The sequence below is a fragment of the Syngnathus scovelli genome, chromosome 4 (genome assembly GCF_024217435.2).
Source record: "Syngnathus scovelli strain Florida chromosome 4, RoL_Ssco_1.2, whole genome shotgun sequence".
Classification (NCBI taxonomy): domain Eukaryota; kingdom Metazoa; phylum Chordata; class Actinopteri; order Syngnathiformes; family Syngnathidae; genus Syngnathus; species Syngnathus scovelli.
The window spans coordinates 3,468,830-3,492,714 of NC_090850.1; the positions used below are offsets into that span (position 1 = coordinate 3,468,830).

Sequence of the window (23,885 nt, forward strand, 5' to 3'; positions counted from 1 at the left end):
GTAAAAATTTACTCAATGTTTACACTATAGCCTACATGACCAACTGCGTATCAAAAGCCACAGTTGGGCATGACCAACTTTTAGAAAAAAATGGGCATTCAACACAAAGATTATCTAATGTTGTAGTATTCTAAATTAAATAGCTCTACAATGTGACTAAACGAATGTAGTTTGTGTGTGCAGTTAACTGCTGAAAATGTTTAAGGCTATGACGAATGATCATTATTTGACAATATTAAAACCCCTGACAATAAATATGGAATTACCAGTCTCAGAAGATGATCATTCCATTGTTTAAATTTGTAGACACAAAAGGATCAGTAGATCACAGATATGACACAAAACTATAGTAACTTCAAATGGTAACTTTCTAACTTAAAGAAACACTAAAAGTGACTAAAGTTGACTTGAACATGGCAGGAAAAGACAATGTCATACTGTTTGTTATCTATTCATCCATTCATTTTCTGAAACACTCATCCTCACTTGAGTCCAAGTGTCCAAAAAAGTTGTTCTTAGTAGTTGCGCAATATTGGTCACAATATAGCAAGGAAAATTCACTTTTGCCCCTACATTTTATTTTTAAGCACCGGGAATATGAGCAGGATGCCAGGTGATGTACAGGACTGTCTCAGAAAATTAGAATATTGTGATATTCTTTATTTTCTGTAATGCAATTAAAAAAACAAAAATATCATACATTCTGGATTCATTACAAATCAACTGAAATATTGCAAAGCTTTTATTATTTTAATATTGTTGATTATGGCATACAGCTTAAGAAAACTCAAATATCCTATCTCAAAATATTAGAATATCATGAAAAAGTAAACTAGTAGGGTATTCAACTAACCACTTGAATCGTCTAATTAACTCGAAACATCTGCAAGGGTTTCCTGAGCCTTGAAAAACACTCAGCTTGGTTCAGTAAACTAAATCACAAGTATGGGGAAGACTGCTGATTTGACTGCTGTCCAGAGGACCATCATTGACACCCTCCATCAGGAGGGTAAGACACAAAAAAAAAATTCTCAAAGAACAAGCTGTTCACAGAGTGCAGTTTCAAAGCACATCCACAAAAAGTCTGTTGGAAGGGGGAAATGTGGCAGGAAACGCTGCACAACCAAGAGAGATGAACGCAGCCTTAACAGCATTGTGAAGAAGAGTCGCTTTCAGAATTTGGGGGAGCTTCAAAGACAGTGGACTGAAGCTGGAGTCCAGGTATCAAAAGCCACTGTTCACAGACGTGTCCGGGAAATGGCCTATAATAGCCGTATTCCCATGGTCAAGCCACTTCTGAAGCGTCTGGCTTGGGCTATGGATAAGAAGCACTGGACAGTTGCAGAGTGGTCCAAAGTACTCATTTCAGACGAAAGCAAGTTTTGTATTTCATTTGGAAGGCAAGGCGCCAGAGTCTGGAGAAAGGCTGGAGAGGAGTAAAATCTAAGTGGCTTAAAATCCTGTGTGAAGTTCCCACAGTCAGCGATGGTTTGAGGAGCCATGTCAGCTGCTGGCGTTGGTCCACTGTGTTTCATCAAGTCGAGAGTAAATACAGCTGCGTACCAAGAGATTTTAGAGCACTACATGCTTGTGTCTGCTGAAAAGCTCTATGGCGATGATGATTTCATTTTCCAGCATGATCTGGCACCTGCCCACAGTGCCAAAACCACCAGTAAATGGTGTACTGACCATGGCATTACTGTCCTCGATTGGCCTGCCTATTCCCCTGACCTGAAACCCATAGATAATTTGTGGGGTATTGTGAAGAAGAAGCTGAAAGACACCAGACCCAACAATGCAAATAAGCTAAAGGCCGCTATTGAAGCATCCTGGGCATCCATAACACCTCAGCAATGCCACAGGCTGATTGCCTCCATGCCATGCCGCATTGATGCAGTAATCCGTGCAAAAAGATTCCCAACCAAGTACTGAGTGCATTAATGAACATTTTCAAATGTTTGATTTTGTTTTGCTGTTATAAATATATATTTTTTTTACTTTGTCTGAGGAAATATTCAAATATTTTGAGTTAGGATACTTGAGTTTTCTTGATGTATGCCATAATCCGCAATATTAAAATAATAAAAGGCTTGCAATATTTCAGTTGATTTGTAATGAATCCAGAATGTATTACATTTTTGTTTTTTTAATTACATTATAGAAAATAAAGAACTTTATTACAATATTCTAATTTTCTGAGACAGTCCTGTAATGTCGATTAATTCCACAATTTTACTGTAATATCCAGCAGCGAAAGTTAAAGTACAGATAAAAAGGAAAAGGCACAGCTCGGTCGTCATCACTCTCCAGCATCTGAGCCCTCCGCCCTCAACCGTTGAGCAGGGAGCCTAGATTGCGGCTCTCATTCAAGTGAACAGGACCCAGCCAGTAGTGTCCACTCACGAAAGATTTCAGCCCAAGCTAGTTTTTCTGACAAATATGTTTTTTTAGAGTCAAGGTGACTTTGGATGGTTGTACGTGTACAGCCTACCATTTTTTCCATATGCTATCGTGAATTTTGGACACCGGCACGTCCAAACTTAGTATAGCCTAGAGACTTACATTGACATTTGAGACTTTTCTCATCATTATCAATTGAAAGAAAATTGGGGAAGATGAAAAAAAAAAAAAAATCAAGATGATACTGCATTTAGCCATAGAGCAAGCAATGTAAAAACTTTGCTTGACACACAATGTCAATGTCATGGCCTGCAAATAGTCTGGATCTTAATCCAATTGAAGAAAATAGTCTATCACAAGGTGACAACAAGCAATCAGAAAAAGTTGGAGCCAGGCTGATGAAGGCTATTATTTATCACTCACCATGCCTCTGAGACTGGGAGTATGACTGTGCCAGAGGTAGTGCAACAAAGTACTAGTGATGTGTTGATGTTTTCTTGTTCTGTTTTATCATAATTCCATGTTTTTTTCCTTCAAAATTTAGCAAGTCCATATTTTTTCCCGTGTTTGGTCTAGATAAATACCTGTTAGATTACTTTTTTTTTTCTTGATTTCATTTAGCGTACCTTGAAGCCAGAAAGTTGCCAATTAATGTGATTTCAGTCGTGTGTGTGACTGTTTTTATACATAATTAAACCACTAAATGAACATCTCAGACTGGTGAGTCTAAATATTTGCTGGCGGTTGTTTATTGTTAACTGGATTTCATGAACTGTTATTTTTAATTATAATTTCATTTTGGTCAACAAAAAAAATATTGGAGACATAATTTAAATATTAAAAGTGAAAAAGTGAAAAAATAAAAGGAAAATAACACCGAAGAGTAGGGAAGGAAGGCCAACTGAAATTAAGACTAAAATGTGCTGTCTGCAACTGCACTGGCTGCAGCTCAACCCATTAAAGACAAAATTGTGGGAAGCTTCAGCCAGTACAGATAGGAAGACCAACACTACAGCTCAGGAAGAGCCTGCATGCACAAAACTGATGGGAAACTGTTCTATGTGGCTACTCCCATCCATGGAGCAGGAGCTGGTGAGGGCAAGTGGGCAGTCCTCATGATGGGACAGCACAGGGTCAATGAAGTACACCTCATTAACAATGGAGAAAGCAGTGAATAAAAAAAAAAAAAAAAGGAAGGTAATGTTCAGTCAGACAATAGGACAAATAGTAAACAATAAAAACATTCTAATTCTCTCTGTAGCACTAATAATGGTATCAGAAAAGAGGGTGGTGGTGGTGGGGTGATTGGACAAAAGAAGAGGTGGAATTCACTTAGCTGCCAGTTCATGAGGCAATTAACGTGGAATTTATATTTCTATAACAAAGAATACATCAATTCAACTTCAATTTGACTAGGCCAGGGATTTGAACAATATTGCTCTGAATGAATGAATGAATGCTTGGCCATGAGTCACTATGCATTACAATTCATTACACTTGTCTTTTTTCGTTGCTGTTTGCATCATATTTTGAAGAAAAAACAAATAACCACTGAATGTAGGGGGATGTTTTAATTTCATTCCAAGACCTGTGACATTTAGGCTGCATTCAGACTACAGCCATATTATTCAAAGCAGACTCCTCCTCAAGATCTGTTCACCTCATTGACCTATCTGACAGATTGTTGTTGCAACATTGTCAGAACAGTGGCGTCATCCAGCATGCTAAGTGTTTGACGTCACTAATTGTGACAGTAGCAACACGTGTAATATGTTCATAAAAGGACTCGCCCCACAAACCGATAAGGCAATGCGTTTCCTCCACTGTATAGGGAGTGCCGTTTTCAGTTTCTGCGATGTGCTCCATTCTTTACTGCTCCCCACTTCAATTGGCGTATGGGGTCTTGAGTTACATAGAGTGCCATCACAGACAGTCAAAACTGATTTGTGTGTTTGGAGCACTTCAGACACATCCCGTCCAAATCATATATGAAACTACTTCCTAGATGTGGTTTTAATACATCTTGCAAAAATTGGATTTCATGTGCATTGTGGATGTTGAGACTTCACAGGAGCCTTCCTGTTTGAATCTGAATGGACTAAAAATTGGATTTTGGCTGAAGGGAGCCCAACAGTCATCATCCTCTGGCAAAGCCCTTACCCTCTCTTTCTTCTTCCATGTGGGTAATGCGAAGGACCATGGCAGCCTTTTCTTCCCTGGCCTGATCCCTGGCACTCACTGCCTCATCTACCATCTCCTGCCACTCCAACACCTGGCTGTGAGCATCATCAGCACTCCCAGACTCACTTGCCTGTACAGTATGAGAAGTCAAGAAACAATAAGAAGAGCACTCATTTGAAAATTAATCCTGGAACCCAGACCTGGGAGGTAGCTCTTTTTGTAAACTGTTCCAGATCTGCTTGCAATGTCCTCTGTTGCTCCTCATATACCTCCAGTTTAGCCTCCAACATGTCTGTTGGTGAAAGAATCAACACATTGTGTGAGGATACTTTTATATGATTGTGATTAAGGCAACATTAAAAATTAAAACTGAAATGATAATACGTGCACCCAAAAATTCACAGTTTTAAGTACCATTCTTTGCTTTGAGCTCCTCGTACTGCTCCACTTTCCAAAGGTTTTCCTCACGTTCCACCTCCAGTTCTGTAATCTGACTTCGCAAGGCAGTAAGATCAGGAGGCGCAATGCCAGCCTTAAAAAGAAACAACACACATGGCTCGAAGGTAAGATCACTTGATTGGCAAAGCTGCATTTTTGGAGTGCTCCTGAGAGACTGAGAATCTGTTGTGTGAACTATGTCATAACACACAAACGCTGCTGGTTTTGTCATAGGCATAGCCAGAACATTTTCAGCATGGTGGCCAGGGTGAGTGGTGATACACCTTACTAAAGGTTCTGCTTGGCCTGGGCGATTATATGATCGTGATTACTGATCGCAATAAATTTCAGGTCGATTACGGTGCTCAAGTGTGTGCGTATTTCTCGATTAAGCATGTGCCTGGTTGCAATACACATATGCTCCAGTAAACAGCGCTAATACAACATTATAGATGCAAAAACTCAAAGACGAACTTGGTCACATACATGCGTGACAGCAGCCAATCAGAGATGACCTTTTATTTATTTGCTTCAGTTTGGAGTTGCTGCAGTGGTAAATTGCCAACAAATTGTCATCAAATTAATGATAGACAAATGACTAACTTTTTACTGCTGAATTGGCCAACTCAGTAAAGTATCCCTTTAACATGTTTTTTATGAAACAAACTTCACAAACATTTTAACAAAAACAAAGATAAGCAAAAAAAAAATAATACAACTGACAAAGTTTTTGGGTTGATCATCTGACCTGACTTTTTTTCAGCTCTTCCTCCAGCTGTCTGATTCGAGATTTAGACCAGGCTTTCATTTTCAGGAACTTCGCCTCCGATCTGCTGGCTTCTTCTATTTTCTGCTTTGTTTGGGCTATAAAAAGAAAAGGGAAATTAAATTAATTGAATCAGCTCACCGCGGTGCTGCAGTATCAGCAAATCACAAACAGATCAAAGTCACTGAAAACCATCAAACAATAAAAGGAGCCAGGAACAAAAAAAATGTTCCGTATCATGCATCATGCGGTTTTGGGAAACTTCAATTGGATAAGTATTGTTTCAGGGCATGGACTCAAAGTGAGTGTATTCAGTTAAGTAGGAATAACGGTATATTAAAACAAAACCTATGTGAGTGCAAAGGAAGAAAGTTAAAATCAGCCTTCACTTTGACAAAAAAGAAAACCAGACAGTCACTTTTCAATTTACAATGATTTTGATGTCACTTTTTTCTAATGTTTCGAAATTTCCCAATACATCAAGGACAGCATTCCGAGTAGTATTTGCTAAGTTTAGCCAAGGAGCTAAATTCTGAACAATAACCAAAGATAAGATAGACACTGTGGTGTGGTACCATTTACCTACTTAAATCATAAAAGTATCGTAAGGGAGAAGATTCAGACTATGGAGGAAACTCAACTCTTCATCGTTTAACAATGCGTGTGAACTTGAATGAGTACTCACATTGTTAATCGATATTAATACGCGAATCCATCAAAGTTCTCATCTTCTGCATCCAAATTAAACGTTTGGACAAGTTCCCTTCTTTCATGTACGTGTTACGTACGTACTGTTTTTTTTGGCCTGATCTACGTAAAACATAATGTCCTCTGATTGGTTCATCGGGTCTACATATTACGCCTGTATATTACCCCTCTGTGTGGCGGAAGCCACACAAAACAACTTTACAGATTTTCGATCCACACAAATGGCGCACCCTTATTAAAAGTCGTACCTTCATTTTTTTGAGAAAATTAAAGGCATTTAAGTGCGCCTTATGCTACGGAAAATACGGCATCATGACTATGTTGCTACCCTTTGTGACTGAGTATGTATGACATCATTATGCCAGGATCTGTCACTAAGGAATCTTGATTAATCAATACCCCCAACACATACTCTCTCACTCACACGCGCGCACTCGCACGCACAAATATGGTATTGAAATGATTGATTATGGTTTTGAGGCTGATTTTTTTTTTTTGTGCCCACCAATTTTTGTGGTCGACTTAACAGTTAGTCGACTTTTTTTTCCCTCGGCTCTAGATGTTTTTTTAAATGGTTATGGGTGTCTTTCAACCCCACTGTAGCCTATCCTAGGTGAGAGGCAGGGTACACCCTGGACTGGGTGCCAATCACAGGGTACCTATAGTTTATTGGACACCATTTGAAAATGTACAAATCTGGCTACCTAAAGTGCCAGCACACACCTATCTACATAAGATCCCACAACTGACAGTGCCTATAAAGAGTAAAAAGTAAGCATTATGTCAAGATGTATCCACAGAGACAAGGCACAGATCTGGGAAAAGGTAAAGAAATATTTCTGCTGTTTTTAAGTTCCCAAATTCAGCGTCTTTCTTGAGCTGGCAGCTCTAATACAGTGAACTGAGGAATCAGAGTAGAGTTGGCAAGGTTACCAAGAACCCGGGGTTCACTTTGACAGAGTACAGAGTTCCCCTGTAGAAAAAAAAAGCTACTTGTAGAAGGACAACTAAATCTGCAGCAATCCACCATTCAGGCCCATATAAAAGACGCATGGTAGACCACCATGAGTTTGCCCAAAAGTATCTGAAAGACTTTCTGACCAGAGGACCGAAGATTAAATAGGAATTCCCCAACCTTACTTAAGTCCAGTCCAGTGAAAAACAGAAGCCAAATAAAAAAAATGTTCATTAAAGTATCAATATACAAGCAAATCCACCTAAACATGGCTTAAAATGAAAATATGATGTGCGTCATAAACTCTTGTTTATGACGGCTATGACTCATGAAGAAGAGTGGGTAGTTCTGTAACTGGAGGGTCGGCTGTTCGAATACCACTCTGTCCGAGTCATGTGTAGTTGCGTCTTTGGGCAAGACACTTCACACACCCTGCCTTCAGTGCCACTCACAAATACTAAGCAGACTGCTGACATAAGATATACCGTAATTTTCGGACTATAAGTCGCATTTTTTTCCCATAGTTTGGGTGGGGGGGGCGACTTACAATGAGGAGCGATTTATATGTGAATTTTTTCAAAAATGTTCCCCCCTCAAAAAAGTGAAACCGCGATAAAGGAACTGCGATCCAGCAAGGGATTACTGTAATTTGAATTTCAAGTGACGTCAGCAGCGCAGCGCAGGGCGGCGCAGCGCAGGGCGGCGCAGCGCAGGGCGGCGCAGCGCGGCGCGGCGGTTGTTTACAAAAAGGACAAAGATTGATCACGGGATGACGAAGATGACGTAGGGCCCCACGTACTACATTAGCGGCTTTGTTTCTAAGTGACACGGAGGACGAAGAGTTTGAAGGATTTAAGGATTTGGAGTGACACAGAAGGTTTGAAAAACTATTATGGCTTTCACGCACGCCCGATCCGACTCTACGGAGCTCTCTTTCACCTCCGTGGATAGAAGTCGGGGGCCGGCGCTCGGCCGGGTGTCTGTCCGGGGACGGTGGATGGGGCTCGGTCATGGCTTTTACGCACGCCCGGTCCTATTCTATGGATCTCTCTTCCACCTCCGTGGCTGGAAGTACACGCCGCCACACGCCTGGAAGTTTGTTTTGTTAAATAACGAGCCGTTTACCAAACCCACGTTTTTCCTTGTACTTTGTTAACGCTACAATATAGTTATATACTAGATCTGTAGAATAACGACGAGGCTGACGTCAGGGCGCACGCGCGGCGTTGTTGACAAAGGACGAGGAATTTGATCGATGGATTTAATGATTTAGAGTGCACAGATGGTTTGATAATATTATTGCTTATATAATAGTTATTTGATATCTACTTTATATATCGTTATATGGGCCTGTGGAATATTTTGAAGTGCAAGCGCCGTCAGCGGCGCGCACCCATTGTTGACAAAGGACGATCGATGGATTTAATGAATTGGAGTGACACAGATGGTTTTATAAACGTGTTATTTATGTAATAGTGTTTTTTTTAAATAACTCAATGTTACGTCAGGCCCGTTCTCATCTCTTCGTTTGTGTTTATGTCACGTTAGCATACCTATCGTTTAGCCTGTTGTTGCTTGTTCATGTCGGTTCTTGGTGTTGGATTTTGTCGATTAAATTTCCCCCCAAAAGCGACTTATACTTCGGAGCGACTTATGTTTTTTTTTCACGTTATTGTGCATTTTATGGCTAATGCGACCTATATTCTGGAGCGACTTTTAGTCCGAAAATTACGGTAGTGTATTTCTAAAATCGTTCCCTAATCTTTATTTTCCACACTGATATTAAAAATAGGTACAGTGGAGCATCGGTTTTCAACCACAATCCGTTCCAGAAGGCTGTTCGAGAAATGAATCGATCGAATTCCGAATCATGTTTTTCAAAGTCAAAAAGTCAAAGTCAAAGTCTCCTTTATTGTCAATTCCTCCGCATGTCAAGACACACAAAGAGATCGAAATTACGTTTCTCACTATCCCAGGGTGACAAGACAGAGTTCACAACGCACATACAAGTAAACAACACAGGAAAAATAACATAAGAAGTCAACATCAATGAACAATAAGCGTGATAGCACGCTAGCTGCTCCCGATGCACAGCAGAGTCTGGTAAGATGACAGTCAACCAGGCCACTGTGAACACGAGCACACAGCAGGCACGCACTGTCCGGTTCGTGGATCCTATCAGGCGAACGCAACCCATCTTGTCGTCCCGCGAACGAACGTACGCCAGGAGAATGGAAGGCACGGATGGGCGAGCTGGGTTGGCCGCAAGCCTGGCCCGACGTCTCCGCGCTGGCCCCTCTTCCGCTGCCGCGCAGACCCGCTGCCGACGCATCCCAACAATGCTCCAGGACGGAGCAGTCCGAGCTCAGGACGCAGTCCAACCGGGGGAGGAAGAGCAGGCCAGTCCGGCGTCGCTCCATGACGAAGCAGTCCGAGCGCTAACACCAGCAGCAAATCTCTCCGCACCAAAGTCCAGAACGCCATAAAACCCACTTCCGCCGATGTTGAGCAGAACATGCCCGCCGCACTAGTAGCACGACGTATCACACGAGACGAATACACACAAAACTGCCAGACAAACACTCAGTAAACACTCACAAAACACCGAACGGGACAGAGAGTGGCCGCTGCGTGTGCACGCGCCGCCATCATTTCCTATTACAAAAAAAAAATATCTTCCAAGCAAAAAAAAACAAAAAAAAACAAAAAAAAAGCATTTTGTCATTTGCGCATTTTTGTCCGATCGCGCAACTGCAGCGCACCACCGAACGCGTAACCGTAGCGCGTCGCCGACCGTGCAACTGCACCGCGCTAGTCGCGTTATTGTGACAGAGCCGTCGCTGAAATTTAGAAAATATTTTTAAAGTCCTGATGTACTTTCCAAAATTTAAATGGACCTCAGTGTGCAGGGAGCTTAATTTGGTCCGATCGCGCAACCGCAGCGCACCGGGCGCTCATTGTCGCATTGCTTTAGGAGCGTCTTTGTGTTTTAGGATGGCTTTACTGCTCCCACTTGTTTCCTTTGTGGGCATGATTAGAGTTGATGCAATCCTCAGAGTAACGAGAATGTAATAACGAACGGAGTCAGTTGGCATGCGGGTCCTCTCGGCTCATCTCGCAAGGTTTGACAACCAAATTTCGTCCGACATCCGAAGCAAAAAAATCTCGAATTTTTTGTTTGAATACCGATTTGTTCGAGAACCGGGACGTTCAAAAACCGAGGCTCCACTGGATCAACAGTAAAACATCTCTAACCACTGTGATTCCTTTTTCAAAAAGAGAGTGATTGGGTTCACAAAAACACCTACCTTCTAACTCTGCTATCCTCTGGAAAGAAGCGGAATCATCAGATATGTTTTCAGCTTTTGGGGACTCCTGACTGACAGATTGTAGTGTTACTTTATTTCTTCTCAGCTCATTTAGTTGGCCAAGTAGGTCCTGCTGTGTATGAGTCAACTGCGCTTGATGCTTTTCTGTCATTTGCCGAATCTCAACCTGCTGCTTCTCCATCAGGTCGCGAAGTTGGGCTCGCATTACATGCTTTTCTGCCTCCATTTTGGATTCAAGGCTCTCTCGTTCAATGTTTAGTCTCCGCATCCGCTCTGTTAGCTCCTGGCAACAGAATAAAGAATGTCATCACGGGGGGTTTCTGGGATTCTATCATATATAGAAACGAGCTGCTATACAAGAATATTCCATGTCCCTAGGAGACATCTCATGGAAAATCGACTTTTTTTGCTTTTAAAATCATTTTCTTGTGTATTTGGAGTGTCCAGGAGTGTAGAAAAGTGTAATATATCCTCCAGGTGCTACAGAGTTAATTTTATGATCTGTTTTTATTCAGATTTCTCTGTTTTCTGTTACGAATTTTTATCTATTGCATCACGTTCGTTGGGGTGGGACAAACCAAACAAGGTAATGGGTGTTGCAAACAGTTTCACAAATCCACCATCTTTATTGCTCGGAGAGACTTTTGTAGTCCAAATACAGGTGCAACAAATACATTTCCTAACCTTTATCTGTTGGTCCCTGCCGTCGACTTCTTTCTGAAGAACATCAATGACCTGTGCTTTTCCAATCAGCACCTCCTCTTTCTCATGAAGTTTCTGTTTTAAAGCCTTCAGAAGCTGATAAGAAAATGAAAAGAAGAAATAATGCGTGAAAAGGAAATCAAACAGGTTCTTCAATACTTACTGTTTACCAGCAAAATTCAAGAATCTGAACACTTAACATCAACAACATTCTCATCACAACCTGCTCAAGATCAGCACTGGCATCAGACTTTGCGGCAAGTTTGAAGAGCTCCTGTTCATGCATCTGGTTGATCTCAGTCAGTTGATTATCTTTCTGGAGGATTATCTCTTTGAAAGTCTGAATCTAAATCCAAAGACAAAATACATTGATGGGTTCCAAAATGAAGATTATTTCAAAGCAAACCCACAACAGCAAAAAAAAAAAAAAAAAAAATATGTTGGCGGTGCTAAAATAGAATACATTCTGTGCCTTTTTTTGGAGTATGAAATAACTGAATAACAACAGCAAAGACGCATACATTTTGTTTGTACATGTTCTCTTTCTGACTGTACTGCTCCTTCTCTGTGTCCAGAAGCTCCTTCAGGCTGTCCGTCTGCTCCTGAAGCAAACTATAGCGTTCCTCTGTTTCTCCAACTTTCTTGGTCAGGCTCTGCACCAGCTGCTGAAGTTCATGCATTGCTCCATGGTCTTCATCTACCTGAGAAATTATAGTGGAATGTCAAGATGTGGCTAACATACGTGACAGTTATTGGATTGAACTTGAAAAAATGATTGTGTAAATTGTTTCTGTGAAAAGAACCTGCGGTGTGGATGTAACGGACTGGTCTACTGCTGTTGCCGTTTGCAAATGAATAATGTAGGCCTCCTTCTCTGCTAGCTTCCTGTCCTTCTCTGTCAGCATAGCATCCATTTCTTCACCTCGTAGCTGCTGTGCTTCTACCTCTGTCCTCTAAAGAAACATTGAAATTGTCAATGTGTTAAAATTCCTTATAAAGGCACGTATTCAAATACATTTGGATGCACAGAGAGTATAGCAGAGTATGAGAGTATGTAGCAGTATGTAGTAGAATGACAAAGAAAAGTAGATTCACATACATACAAAATGTGACCTTAGTCTGTCTGGTGTGTGAACATATGCTACCCCAAAGTGACCCACACGTTCAGAAGAAGACATCACTCCTAGCATTGTGTTTACGCCAGTAAATGTGGTCCAGCGTGTCGCTCATCTTTTTATCATCTCATATCCACAGAGGAGTGATTTTGGAAAAGGTAGAATTACTTTCTTTTGAGGAAATTGTCTTTTCAATCTCATTTCATGGAAACATCACAAAAGATGTCATGTCATTGGCGTGTGTCGTACATGAACCTCCACTTTGTGCTTCATGTTTCAAGTGGGATGAAATTAAAATAAAATACTATAAAGTCAATATTGTCACTCAAAACAACTTTGCACATTCACAGAGTCAATGCCCCTCTCAAGCAGTTTCTCTTCCTGCCTGCACGAAGCATATGATGACACCCGGTACGGATATGTGACCTGCCTGTTCGGATTACATTCAGACTCAGGTTGGATTTGAAAAGAAAAATATATATACCGTAATTTCCGGTGTATAAGCCGCAACTTTTTTCCGAAATTTTGAACCCTGCGGCTTATAGTCAGGTGCGGCTTATATAAGATTTTTTCGTGATTTTTGTGATGACTTGATCACTTTTACTCTTAACACTATTATATACAGTAAAAGCTACAAAACAAACTGACAAATAACTCGTTTTCAAATCAGACGAGTAAAAACTGGTCAAATATTTAAAAAAAAAGATTAAAAGTGAAGACAATTTGCAATTCTAGTAATGACACACGAATTTGATGCACAATTTGTCTTCGTGGGCCACATAGAATGATGGGGAGGGCCGTATCTGGCCCCCGGGCCTTGAGTTTGACACCTGTGCTCTAAACCCTTTCTCTTACTCTGCCATGTGACTCAGAGATTACACAAAGCAGTGGCGCTGTTTGGACCATCTGCATTGTATTAAAACCCAATCAATCAGCATTTAAATTCAATTCTTTCTGACATTTTGCTCACCAAAAGCAAGTTGTAATGAATGTGAACTTTTAATGCATTTTATTCAGAAGGTTACTTTGAACCCTGAGGCTTAAATGGCGGCGCGACGTACTTATGGATTTTTACGTCCTCTGGCCTCCTGGGGGCGCTCTAGCAGGAAGCAAGAGCGAGACAGGCGAAGAAGAGATAATGCGCCGAAGAAGACGTGCTAGTTTGTTTACAACATTTCGCGCATCACGCAGAGCGCGATCAAGACTGACATTACTGAAAGGAAGCTTTTATACACAAACCGTCATTATGGGGGACAAAAGAAATCTTTTAACATCTGCAACAAACTCTTGGAGATGTTCTACCAGTCCGTGGTTGCCAGTGTCCTGTTTTACACCGTGGTGTGCTGGGGCAGCAGCACATCCAAGAAGGACACCTCCAGACTGGACAAACTGGTCAGGCGAGCCGGCTCTCTGATCGGCAAGAAGCTGGACTCATTGGAGACGGTGGCAGAGGCAAGGACACTGAAAAAACTGTTGGACATTATAGGCAATGTCAGTCACCCTCTGCACTCTGTCATCACTAATCAGAGGAGCCGGATCAGTGGGAGACTGCTCCTCCCCAATTGTAGGACAAGCAGACTGAAGAACTCCTTTGTCCCCCAAGCCATCAAGCTATTCAACTCCTCACTGGGGAGGAGGTGACATGGACATGAACAGGGACATAACTGTACACATTCTTCACGTCAATATACAATGCGCAATATTATGGCAACTACTGTGTAGTGTTTTTACCTCCCTCGATTTTCTTGCCTAGTTTATCTTTTGGCCTCTTTTACATTTCATTGCTATCTCTTGCACTGTGTGTATTTCTGCATCTTCTGTATATCTTGATCTCTTGTGTTTTTCTTGTGTATCTTGTATTTTACTGCTACTGGACACAGAATTTCCCTGAAGGAGTAATCCCAAGGGATTAATAAAGTTGAGTCTAAGTCTAAGTCTAAGTCTATGATGCCGCTTTTAAGGTAAAGGCCGTCGATGTTGATGACATTGTGTTGCGGCACCCTTTTCTTTATTTCGTGGTCCCGTCTACTCTGGAGCTATACGCGTCGCTCGCTAGTTTAATGTAATTTAGCGCTTCGTGCATGAATAAGATTAGCATGAACAGACCCTCATCATGGAAAATGCTAGAAGAAATGGATAAAGATGACGGCGAAAGAAATACTGAGAAAGTGTGTGGCGAAGGATATCTAACACTATTCCAATCGGAAATTGAGGAGGAAGACTTCGACGGTTTCAGTGCACAGGAGGAAGATGAAGACGATGAAGCTCTTTTTTTTACTTTTACTTTAACCAGCCCTGTTAGTGCTGTGCTACCATGTTGCTGCTGTGTTACCGCCGCGGCTCAGTGACTTTTACCGGTATGTATTATTTAATCAAACCCTATTAGTGCTGTGTTACTTCCATGTTGCTGCGGTATTACTGGCGCGTCACAGGCCGTGTTTGGAAAGAAATGTTAAGGTATGTTATTAAAACTTTAAAAAAGCTTTCTGTGTCCAGTATTTCTTTGTAAAAAACTCGTGTGCACGTGCGGCTTATAGTCCGGTGCGGCTTATGTAAGAAAAAAAACTAAAATATCCCTGAATTTTAGCTGGTGCGGTTTATACACCGGTGCGGCTTATACACCGGAAATTACAGTATAATTGAGTCATTCAGACTTCATATAATATACTTAGATACAGTTCACATACTGTCAAAAAAAAAAAATCCGGGTCGCATTTGTATGCGTGTGTGAACCTAGCCTATGTGTGTCAATGGGCAATTTCCAACTGATATTTGTTATCTTAGGCCAGGGATGGGCAACTCCGGTCCTCGAGGGCTGGTATCCTGGAAGTTTTATATTACTCTCTCCTCCCACACACCTGATTCAAATGATAAGGATTGTTATCCAGCTTCTGCAGAGCTTGCTGATGAGCTGACCTTTTGAGTCAGACGAGTTGGAGGAGGTAGATAAAAAACATACATGTATGTATGATACTGAGCCTCGGGGACCGGATTTTGCCACACCTGTATATGTGCAGAAACCTTTGTTCAAATTAGGCCAATTTCATATTCTTCACAAATCAATAGAACAGTTCAGTTCCACTTGGTAAAAAAAAAAAAATCATGGTACATGTATTTTGTTTTCCTGTAAAGTAATCATTTTGGAGTTGCATGGATTCTGCCTGATCAAAAAGTGGTCTACAAAAAGAATCAAAATCAATTTGACAATGGCATGTCAGTAAAAAAAATGTATATTCAAAACTGGTATTTTTTTTTTATTTGGTGGTGCAACATGAAATATAAACAGAGTAAGAAATACAAAATGATGTGCAATAGACATCAAGTGTGCTGTAAGTGTGAAGTTTAAAATTATACCAGTTTATTTAGTGTTCCTGAGTCTGAAACCTAAGGACTTCCTACCTTCCTTTCAATCTCCTTCTCACTCTGGGCAAGGTGTTCTTCAAGCTCCTCAACCTTTTTCTTCAGTAAAATGATTCTCCCTCGAGTGGCTTGGTCTCCTCCTTCTGATGGCCCCTACAAGGATATTGAATGAATTGCGACTGAAATTACAACGGACATCCAAAAATATATAAAAACACACCTGTTAAAATATCAATCACAAAAAGCATCTCCTGTGCACAAATGGTCACAATAGCAGAGTTGTTGACTAATCGATTAATTGTTGCACCTCTAATTCTGAATGTCCCCAGAAACATTATCTCAGATTCCCTTTCCTCTCAAAAAGATTTCACACATTTTCAATTGATTTTTGAAGGTTATTATTTTTAAAGAGGATTTGAATTGAATCAGTCTTTTTATAATAATCAGAACTCCATTTGAACAGGGTGTGTTTGTAGACATTTTAGCACTGTTGTAGATAGCTTTTAATTCTGAACCTATAACCACAAGTTTACAATGAAAAACTTGCTGGAAATAACATTTTAAATAAATGCAGTTAGTTTAGCATACATTTCTAAAAATCTATAGGTTTTATATATACATGACTGTCTCAGAAAATTTGAATATTGTGATGAAGTTCTTTATTTTCTGTAATGCAATTAAAATGAAATATTACAAGCCTTTTATTATTTTAATATTGCGGGTTATGGCTTACAGCTTAAGAAAACTTAAAAACCATATCTCAAAAAATTTTAATATTTCCTCAGACCAAGTAAAAAAAAAAGATTTATAACAGCAAAACAAAATCAAATGTTTGAAAATGTCCATTAATGCACTCAGTACTTGGTTGGGAATCCTTTTGCACGGATTACTGCATCAATGCGGCGTGGCATGGAGGCAATCAGCCTGTGGCATTGCTGAGGTATTATGGATGCCCAGGATGCTTCAATAGCGGCCGTTTGCATTGTTGGGTCTGGTGTCTTTCAGCTTCTTCTTCACAATACCCCACAAATTCTCTATGGGGTTCAGGTCAGGGGAATTGGCAGGCCAATCGAGGACAGTAATGTCATGACCAGTACACCATTTACTGGTGGTTTTGGTACTGTGAGCAGGTGCCAGATCATGCTGGAAAATGAAAATCATCATCTCCATAGAGCTATTCAGCAGACGGAAGCATGTAGTGCTCTAAAATCTGCATTTACTCTGGACTTGATGAAACACAGTGGACCAACACCAGCAGCTGACATGGCTCCCCAAACCATTGCTGACTGTGGGAACTTCACACTGGATTTTACGCAACTTGGATTTTGCTCTTCTCCAGCCTTTCTCCAGACTCTGGCGCCTTGCCTTCCAAATGAAATACAAAACTTGCTTCCGTCTGAAAGGAGGACTTTGGACCACTCTGCAACTGTCTAGTGCTTCTTTTCCATATCCCAAGTCAGACGCTTCAGAAGTGGCTTAACCATGGGAACACAGCTATTGTAGCCCATTTCCCGGACACATCTGTGAACAGTGATTTTTGATACCTGGACTCCAGCTTCAGTCCACTGTCTTTGAAGCTGTTAGAAAAATGTATATATACATGTTATCATGCGTTCTCTAATCAATGCTTACTGCAATATTACTGCAATATATGCTTGCTGTTAGGCTTTGCTGTTTTTATGTTGTGCTACAGAAAAGAAAGGTTACAGCTGGGTCACGAGAGAGGTGACGGCTGGGTCAGGCAGGACGCAGCTACCAGCTTGCAACTCTGCAAGCAGAGAACGTCTAGGAAAACGTCTACCGAGACAATTCGTAGAAACAACATGCCTGACCACAGTTTTACACTCTCAGATGGAGCGGTAAGAAAACGTTTCCTGTTTTTATCATAGAGACAAAGAGAGATGCTGATTGCTTAAATTGTTTTGCAGACATTGCCATATAAGTATGCAACACCTTGTGTTTATTTTTGCTTCCGAGACAAAGCCCACATGCTTTTCCCCCCTCCATAGGGGCTTTTGTCTCACACTGTGGGTAGGACAAATCCAAATAAAAAGAGTAGGAGTGCATATAGATATTTAGTGTAGTGAGATTGTTGTAAGCTATCTGTACTGCACTCCGCGCGAAAATTTGAATTAATATTCTTGTCTCATTGTGATTTCTGTTTGCTGAGTCTTTTCTCTTTACTTTATAGTACACATGTCAGTAAAATAAACCTGACAGAAGCTCCCCCAAATTCTGGAAGAAACTCTTCTTCACAATGCTGTTAAGGCTGCGTTCATCTCTCTTGGTTGTGCAGCGTTTCCTGCCACATTTCCCCCTTCCAACAGACTTTTTGTGGATGCGCTTTGAAGCTGCAGTCTGTGAACAGCTTGTTCTTTGAGAAATTTCTTTTTGTGTCTTACCCTCCTGATGGAGGGTGTCAATGATGGTCCTCTGGACAGCAGTCAGATCAGCAGTCTTCCCCATACTTGTGATTTACTTTACTGAACCAATTTGAGTGTTTTTCAAGGCTCAGGAAACCCTTGTAGGTGTTTCGAGTTAATTAGACGATTCAAGTGATTAGTTGAATACCCGACGGGTATAACTTTTCATGATATCCTAATATTTTGAGATAGGATATTTGAGTTTTCTTAAGCTGAATGCCATAATCAGCAATATTAAAATAATAAAAGGCTTGCAATATTTCAGTTGATTTGTAATGAATCCAGAATGTATGACATTTTTGTTTTTTTAATTGTATTACAGAAAAGAAAGAACTTCATCACAATATTCTAATTTTCTGAGACAGTCCTGTACATATATATTTTTGAACTTCCTGTCAGCAACTGTAAATAATTCCACTGAAAGTGAGTATCAAGTTTAATAAAGTGGTGATTATGTGCATCTCTCATTAGTGCAGCAAAGAAGAGTGTTTACCTTCTTGTTGCGTGTTGGTGAATCTTGGCTCTGCATCCGTTTCTTCAGTTCTTCAAGCTGTGTGGTGAGAGAAGTCACCTTGGCCTTGTTTTGGAGATGCAACTTCGACAGTTTGTCCTCACACGCCTCCTTCTCCATCTGAAGGATTGACAGCATGGTTCTATAATCTTTTTCAATAGTAGCCAAATGATTCAATGATAAACTGAGTAATTTCTTGAAGCATTGCAAACTGCTTTAGGGACATGACATGATCATATCTAGTATCTACAGAAGGGGTTGGCAACTATAAATACACAAAGAGCCATTTGGAACACATTCCCACAGAAATAAAATACACAAACCACACAACTTTTCACCTGTATTGATAAAACTACCGTAATTTTCGGACTAAAAGTCGCTCTGAAATACAGGTCGCATTAGCAATAATTTGCACAATAACGTGAAAAAAAACATATATAAGTCGCTCCGGAGTACAAGTCGCATTTTGGGGGAAATTTATTCGACAAAATCAAACACCAAGAACAGACATGAACGAGCACCAACAGGCTTAACGTTAGGTATGCTAACGTGACATAAACACAAACGAAGAGCTGGGAACGGGCCTGACGTAACATTCAGAGTTATTCAAATAACTATTACATAAATAACACGTTTATAAAACCATCTGTGTCACTCCAATTCATTAAATCCATCGATCGTCCTTTATGGAAACAATGATGCGTATGCGCCCCACCGCTGACGTCTAAATATTCTAAATATTCCACAGACCCACATAACAACATATAAAGTATATATCAAATAACTATCACATAAGCAACAATATTATCAAACCATCTGTGTCACTCCAAATCATTAAATCCATCGATCAAATTCCTCGTCCTTTGTCAACAACGTCGCGCGTGCGCCCTGACGTCAGCCTCGTCGTTATTCCACAGATCTAGTATATAACTATATTATAGCGTTAACAAAGTACAAGGAAAAATGTGGGTTTGGTAAACATCTATTTAACAAAACAAGCGTTCAACGAGCCAACAAGTACTGAACTGTAACGATAAAAACATATACAAGTTGCTATACGAAATAAAATATATCAAATAACTATAACATAAATAGTTCACCACCACACGGTCCCAAGCACCAGCGTCGGCTTCCAGGTGTGTGGCGGCGTGGACTTCCATCCCCAGAGGTGGCACTTCCAGCCACGGAGGTGGAAGAGAGCTCCATAGAATAGGACTGGGCGTGCGTAAAACCTATGTCCGAGCCTCATCCACCGTCCCCAGAGAGCCACCCGGCCGAGCGCCGGCCCACGACTTCCATCCACGGAGGTGAAAGAGAGCTCCGTAGAATAGTCCCGGGCGTGCCTAAAAGCCATGTCCGAGCCCCATCCACCGTCCCTGGACAGCCACCCCGCCGAGCGCTGGCCCCCGACTTCAATCCACGGAGGTGAAAGAGATCTCCGTAGAGTAGGACCGGGCGTGCGTAAAAGCCAGAATAGTTTTTCAAACCTTCTGTGTCACTCCAAATCATTAAATCCTTCAAACTCTTCATCCTCCGTGTCACTTACAAACAAAGCCGCGAATGATGCCAGTAGTACGTGGGACCCTTCGTCATCCCGTGATCGAATCTTTGTCCTTTATGTAAACAACCGCCTCGCCGCGCCACTGACGTCATTTGAAATTCAAATTACAGTAATCCCTTGCTACATCGCGGTTCAACTTTTTTTTTCTTTTCTTTTTGAATTTTGAAAATTTGTGAAGTATAAGTCGCCCCCCCACCCAAACTATGAAAAAAAACGCGACATAGTCCGAAAATTACGGTACTGCGAATTGCATTTATGAAATCAATCAATGAAGTGGTACCGCACAAAATTGTATTACTGTGTGTAAGAAAAACATTTTGAACTCTGAAAAAAAGATGTTTGGTTGTAGCTTACGACAATTTGAGCCCTACTCATTTTAATGAAATTGAAGGCAAGTTTACCATATCCAATTTCATTTGATTTGCAAATGAGTTATTACTTACAAATGCCATCTTGATCTCCGCATTTGTATATTAATGCAAAATCTTACTTCCCATACCTCTTAATGGTGTGTTGACTACTGAACTAGCGGCCAGTGCTTTTAGTTAGAGATGTGGTGGTGGTGCAGGTTCAATCATCAAGTGAGTGAATGCCACTCGAGAAAAAACGCCACCGGTTACATAAATATACATATTGATCGAGCCATCCACCCCAGCCAGCCAGCCCCTCAACCCACCAGTCGTGGATATAAATCTATGCAATTTATGGAAATTTGAATCTATTCAGAATCGCTACAACTAGGAATCGCGATTCTTTGTAGAATCGACTTTTTTCTGCACCCCTATGAAGTATAGTAAAGAAAACAAGTAGACCGACACCTTAAGTTGTTCATCCTTGGTGCAAAGTGTTGCATCCTTCTCCCGAATCAGCTCTTTCAGTTGAGTGACAAGCTGCTGAGTTTGAACAAGTCTGTCTGCCATTTCTTCAGCTTGAACCGCTTCACTTCTGCCGCTTCCATGGGGATAGCCTGGGGCCTGGAAGAGAGGGCAGGGGAGACTTGTGAATGCATGTCCACATTTAACATGAACAATTCACACATCTCCAGCATAGTACGGCTGCAATGTACGGGATTTTTTTTTTTTGTAAATCTTGAAAGGTGCATTAAGTTATTGTCTGGTTATTGAAAGTAAATAACCTAGCGCAACCAATTGAGCAGGTCATGAAAGTAAAAAAAAAAAAGTTTTCATCCATCTTAGGTGGCAGCCATTGTCTACTTGCTGTCGCGACTGAAGCAGCTCTTGGGTCCCTATCCCCAAAGCGGGAGTTTACTATTTTTAAAAGTAATAATGTAATTATATACCTTGTTGTCATACACTTAGAGCAGGGGTGTCAAACTCATCTCACATTGGGGGGGCCACATACGGCCTCGGTAGATGTCAAGTGGGCCGGACCATTAAAATTATACCATACTCTGCTATAAGTAACCAAAATATAATGTATTTCCTTTTTTTTTTTTTTTTGGTGTAAAGAAGCACAAGAACAGTAGGAAAATGTTGAAATTTAATGAACATTCCTTTTACAAAACATTAATAGCATTACAATAACATTAACATAACTTAAAACATTGACAGTAATGCACTTTAAGATTACACGAGATTCATAAAGAAAGGAATTTTTAAACCATTTACACATGTGCATATAAAATCTAAATTTACTCCCTGCCTACACCTTACAAACTAAGATGAGCGCTATTAAGTGTGTAAAGAAGAAAGTATTCACATATCCTGTAAATGTGGAAACTTCATACATGAAACACACATACAATACATATTGAACATTCATGAAGTTGCATGAACAGTAGAAATCCACCATACTTTTTGTAGTGAAGTTGCTGAATAACAATACACTGCACACTTTTTTAATCACCACAGTATGGATTCATCTTCACAGAGATGTATTTTTTCAACGGAAACAGTATCTAAGGCAGCATTTTAAAGGCATTAGACTAGTCTGGACTTGTTTTTGTTCCTGATACTTGGCATCTTTTGGCCTGTACAAGTGCATCAATACCAGGTGCCATGTCCTGACTAGCGAGGCGGGGGGCGGGGCGGGGGCGGGGCAGGGCAGGGCAATGACATACCAGCTCTGCCGAACCCCTGAAGCCGACTCACCGAACCCATGTTAAGAACCACTGCCATAGAGCTTTTCAGCAAACGCAAGCATGTAGTGCTCTAAAATCTCTTGGTACATAGCTGCATTTACTCTGGACTTAATGAAACACAGTGGACCAACACCAGCAGTTGACATGACTCCCCAAACCATCGCTGACTGTGGGAACCTCACACTGGATCTCAAGCAACTTGGATTTTGCTCCTCTCCAGCCTTTCTCCAGACTCTGGCGCCTTGACTTCCAAATGAAATACAAAACTTGCTTTCGTCTGAAAAGAGGACTTTGGACCACTCTGCAACTGTCTGGTGCTTCTTTTCCATATCCCAAGACAGACACTTCAGAAGTGGCTTGACCATGGGAATACGGCTATTGTAGCCCATTTCCCGGACACGTCTGTGAACAGTGGCTTTTGATACCTGGACTCCAGCTTCAGTCTACTGTCTTTGAAGCTCCCCCAAATTCTGAAAGCGACTCTTCTTCACAATGCTGTTAAGACTGCGTTCATCTCTGTTGGTTGTGCAGCGTTTCCTGAGACAGTCCTGTATAGTATTCCTCGTCAGGCTAATGTAATTAGGAGAAGCTTGTCGCTTGTCACTTGTCGGCTCTGGATGAAAGTTGACTGCTGTTTCCTCAGACCCGCCTGTAATTCATTGATCTTATCTCTTCTCAGTTGTCCTTGCAAGCCGTCATATTTTTCACTGTGAAGAGTCTCATAGTGGCATCGAATATTATATTCCTTCAATACCGAAACGTGTTGCAAACACACCAAGCACAATGGTTTTCCGTGCTTATCTATAAATAAATAGGACGTGATCCATTTTTCATTGAAAATTCTACAGTCCGTATCTACTTTTCTCCGTTTGGATAATGACATTTTGGCGAATGAGGGTGTAAAGGAGGGGTAGAGACCAGGGTAGAAACAACATCGTAACAAGCAGCAATTGGCGCATTGTTACCGTCTGCTGTGTTGGGTCTGTCTTCTCTGATCAAAACAGTGTTGTCTTCTACTCTGATCAAAACAGTGTGCCCCATAGCGGATAATCCATGAACGTATGTTTGACACCCCTGATTTAGAGTGAAAAATAGCATATGCAATGGAGCATCTCATTCATAATCTCCCCCTATGCACCAGCCCAGTGCCTCGGGTCTGCAGAGGATTAAGCGGAGCCTCAGAGAGAATCGAGCTTTTTCTGTTGCCGGTGCTTCCCTCTACAGTGACCTCCCCATTACATGTTAGGCAAGCCCCCTCTTTGCTCATTTTTTAAACTAATTTAAAGGCCTATTTTTATTGTTTGGCTTTCACCTAACTAGCAACTGTTACTGTTC

The 23,885-nt window shown here is 41.0% G+C and overlaps 1 protein-coding gene across 8 annotated transcripts in view; it reads right to left on the bottom strand.

Annotated features, from left to right (window-relative positions):
- si:ch211-220f16.2 (golgin subfamily B member 1) overlaps positions 1-23,885 on the bottom strand; it is an 87,674-nt gene that overhangs the window by 60,560 nt on the left and 3,229 nt on the right. For 7 of the 8 annotated variants that reach the window (XM_049718576.1, XM_049718579.2, XM_049718578.2 and 4 more), the window contains exons 3-14: positions 21,268-21,423; positions 18,871-19,008; positions 15,994-16,107; positions 12,283-12,432; positions 12,001-12,180; positions 11,703-11,825; positions 11,462-11,575; positions 10,757-11,060; positions 5,768-5,883; positions 4,996-5,113; positions 4,782-4,873; positions 4,561-4,711 (exon numbers count right to left, since the gene is read on the bottom strand). In XM_049718576.1, coding sequence (XP_049574533.1) covers positions 4,561-4,711; positions 4,782-4,873; positions 4,996-5,113; positions 5,768-5,883; positions 10,757-11,060; positions 11,462-11,575; positions 11,703-11,825; positions 12,001-12,180; positions 12,283-12,432; positions 15,994-16,107; positions 18,871-19,008; positions 21,268-21,423 — 1,756 coding nt within the window. Of the gene's footprint in view, positions 1-4,560; positions 4,712-4,781; positions 4,874-4,995; positions 5,114-5,767; positions 5,884-6,470; positions 6,822-10,756; positions 11,061-11,461; positions 11,576-11,702; positions 11,826-12,000; positions 12,181-12,282; positions 12,433-15,993; positions 16,108-18,870; positions 19,009-21,267; positions 21,424-23,885 lie in introns of those variants that run through there. The other variant, XM_049718582.2, reaches the window with a different exon arrangement.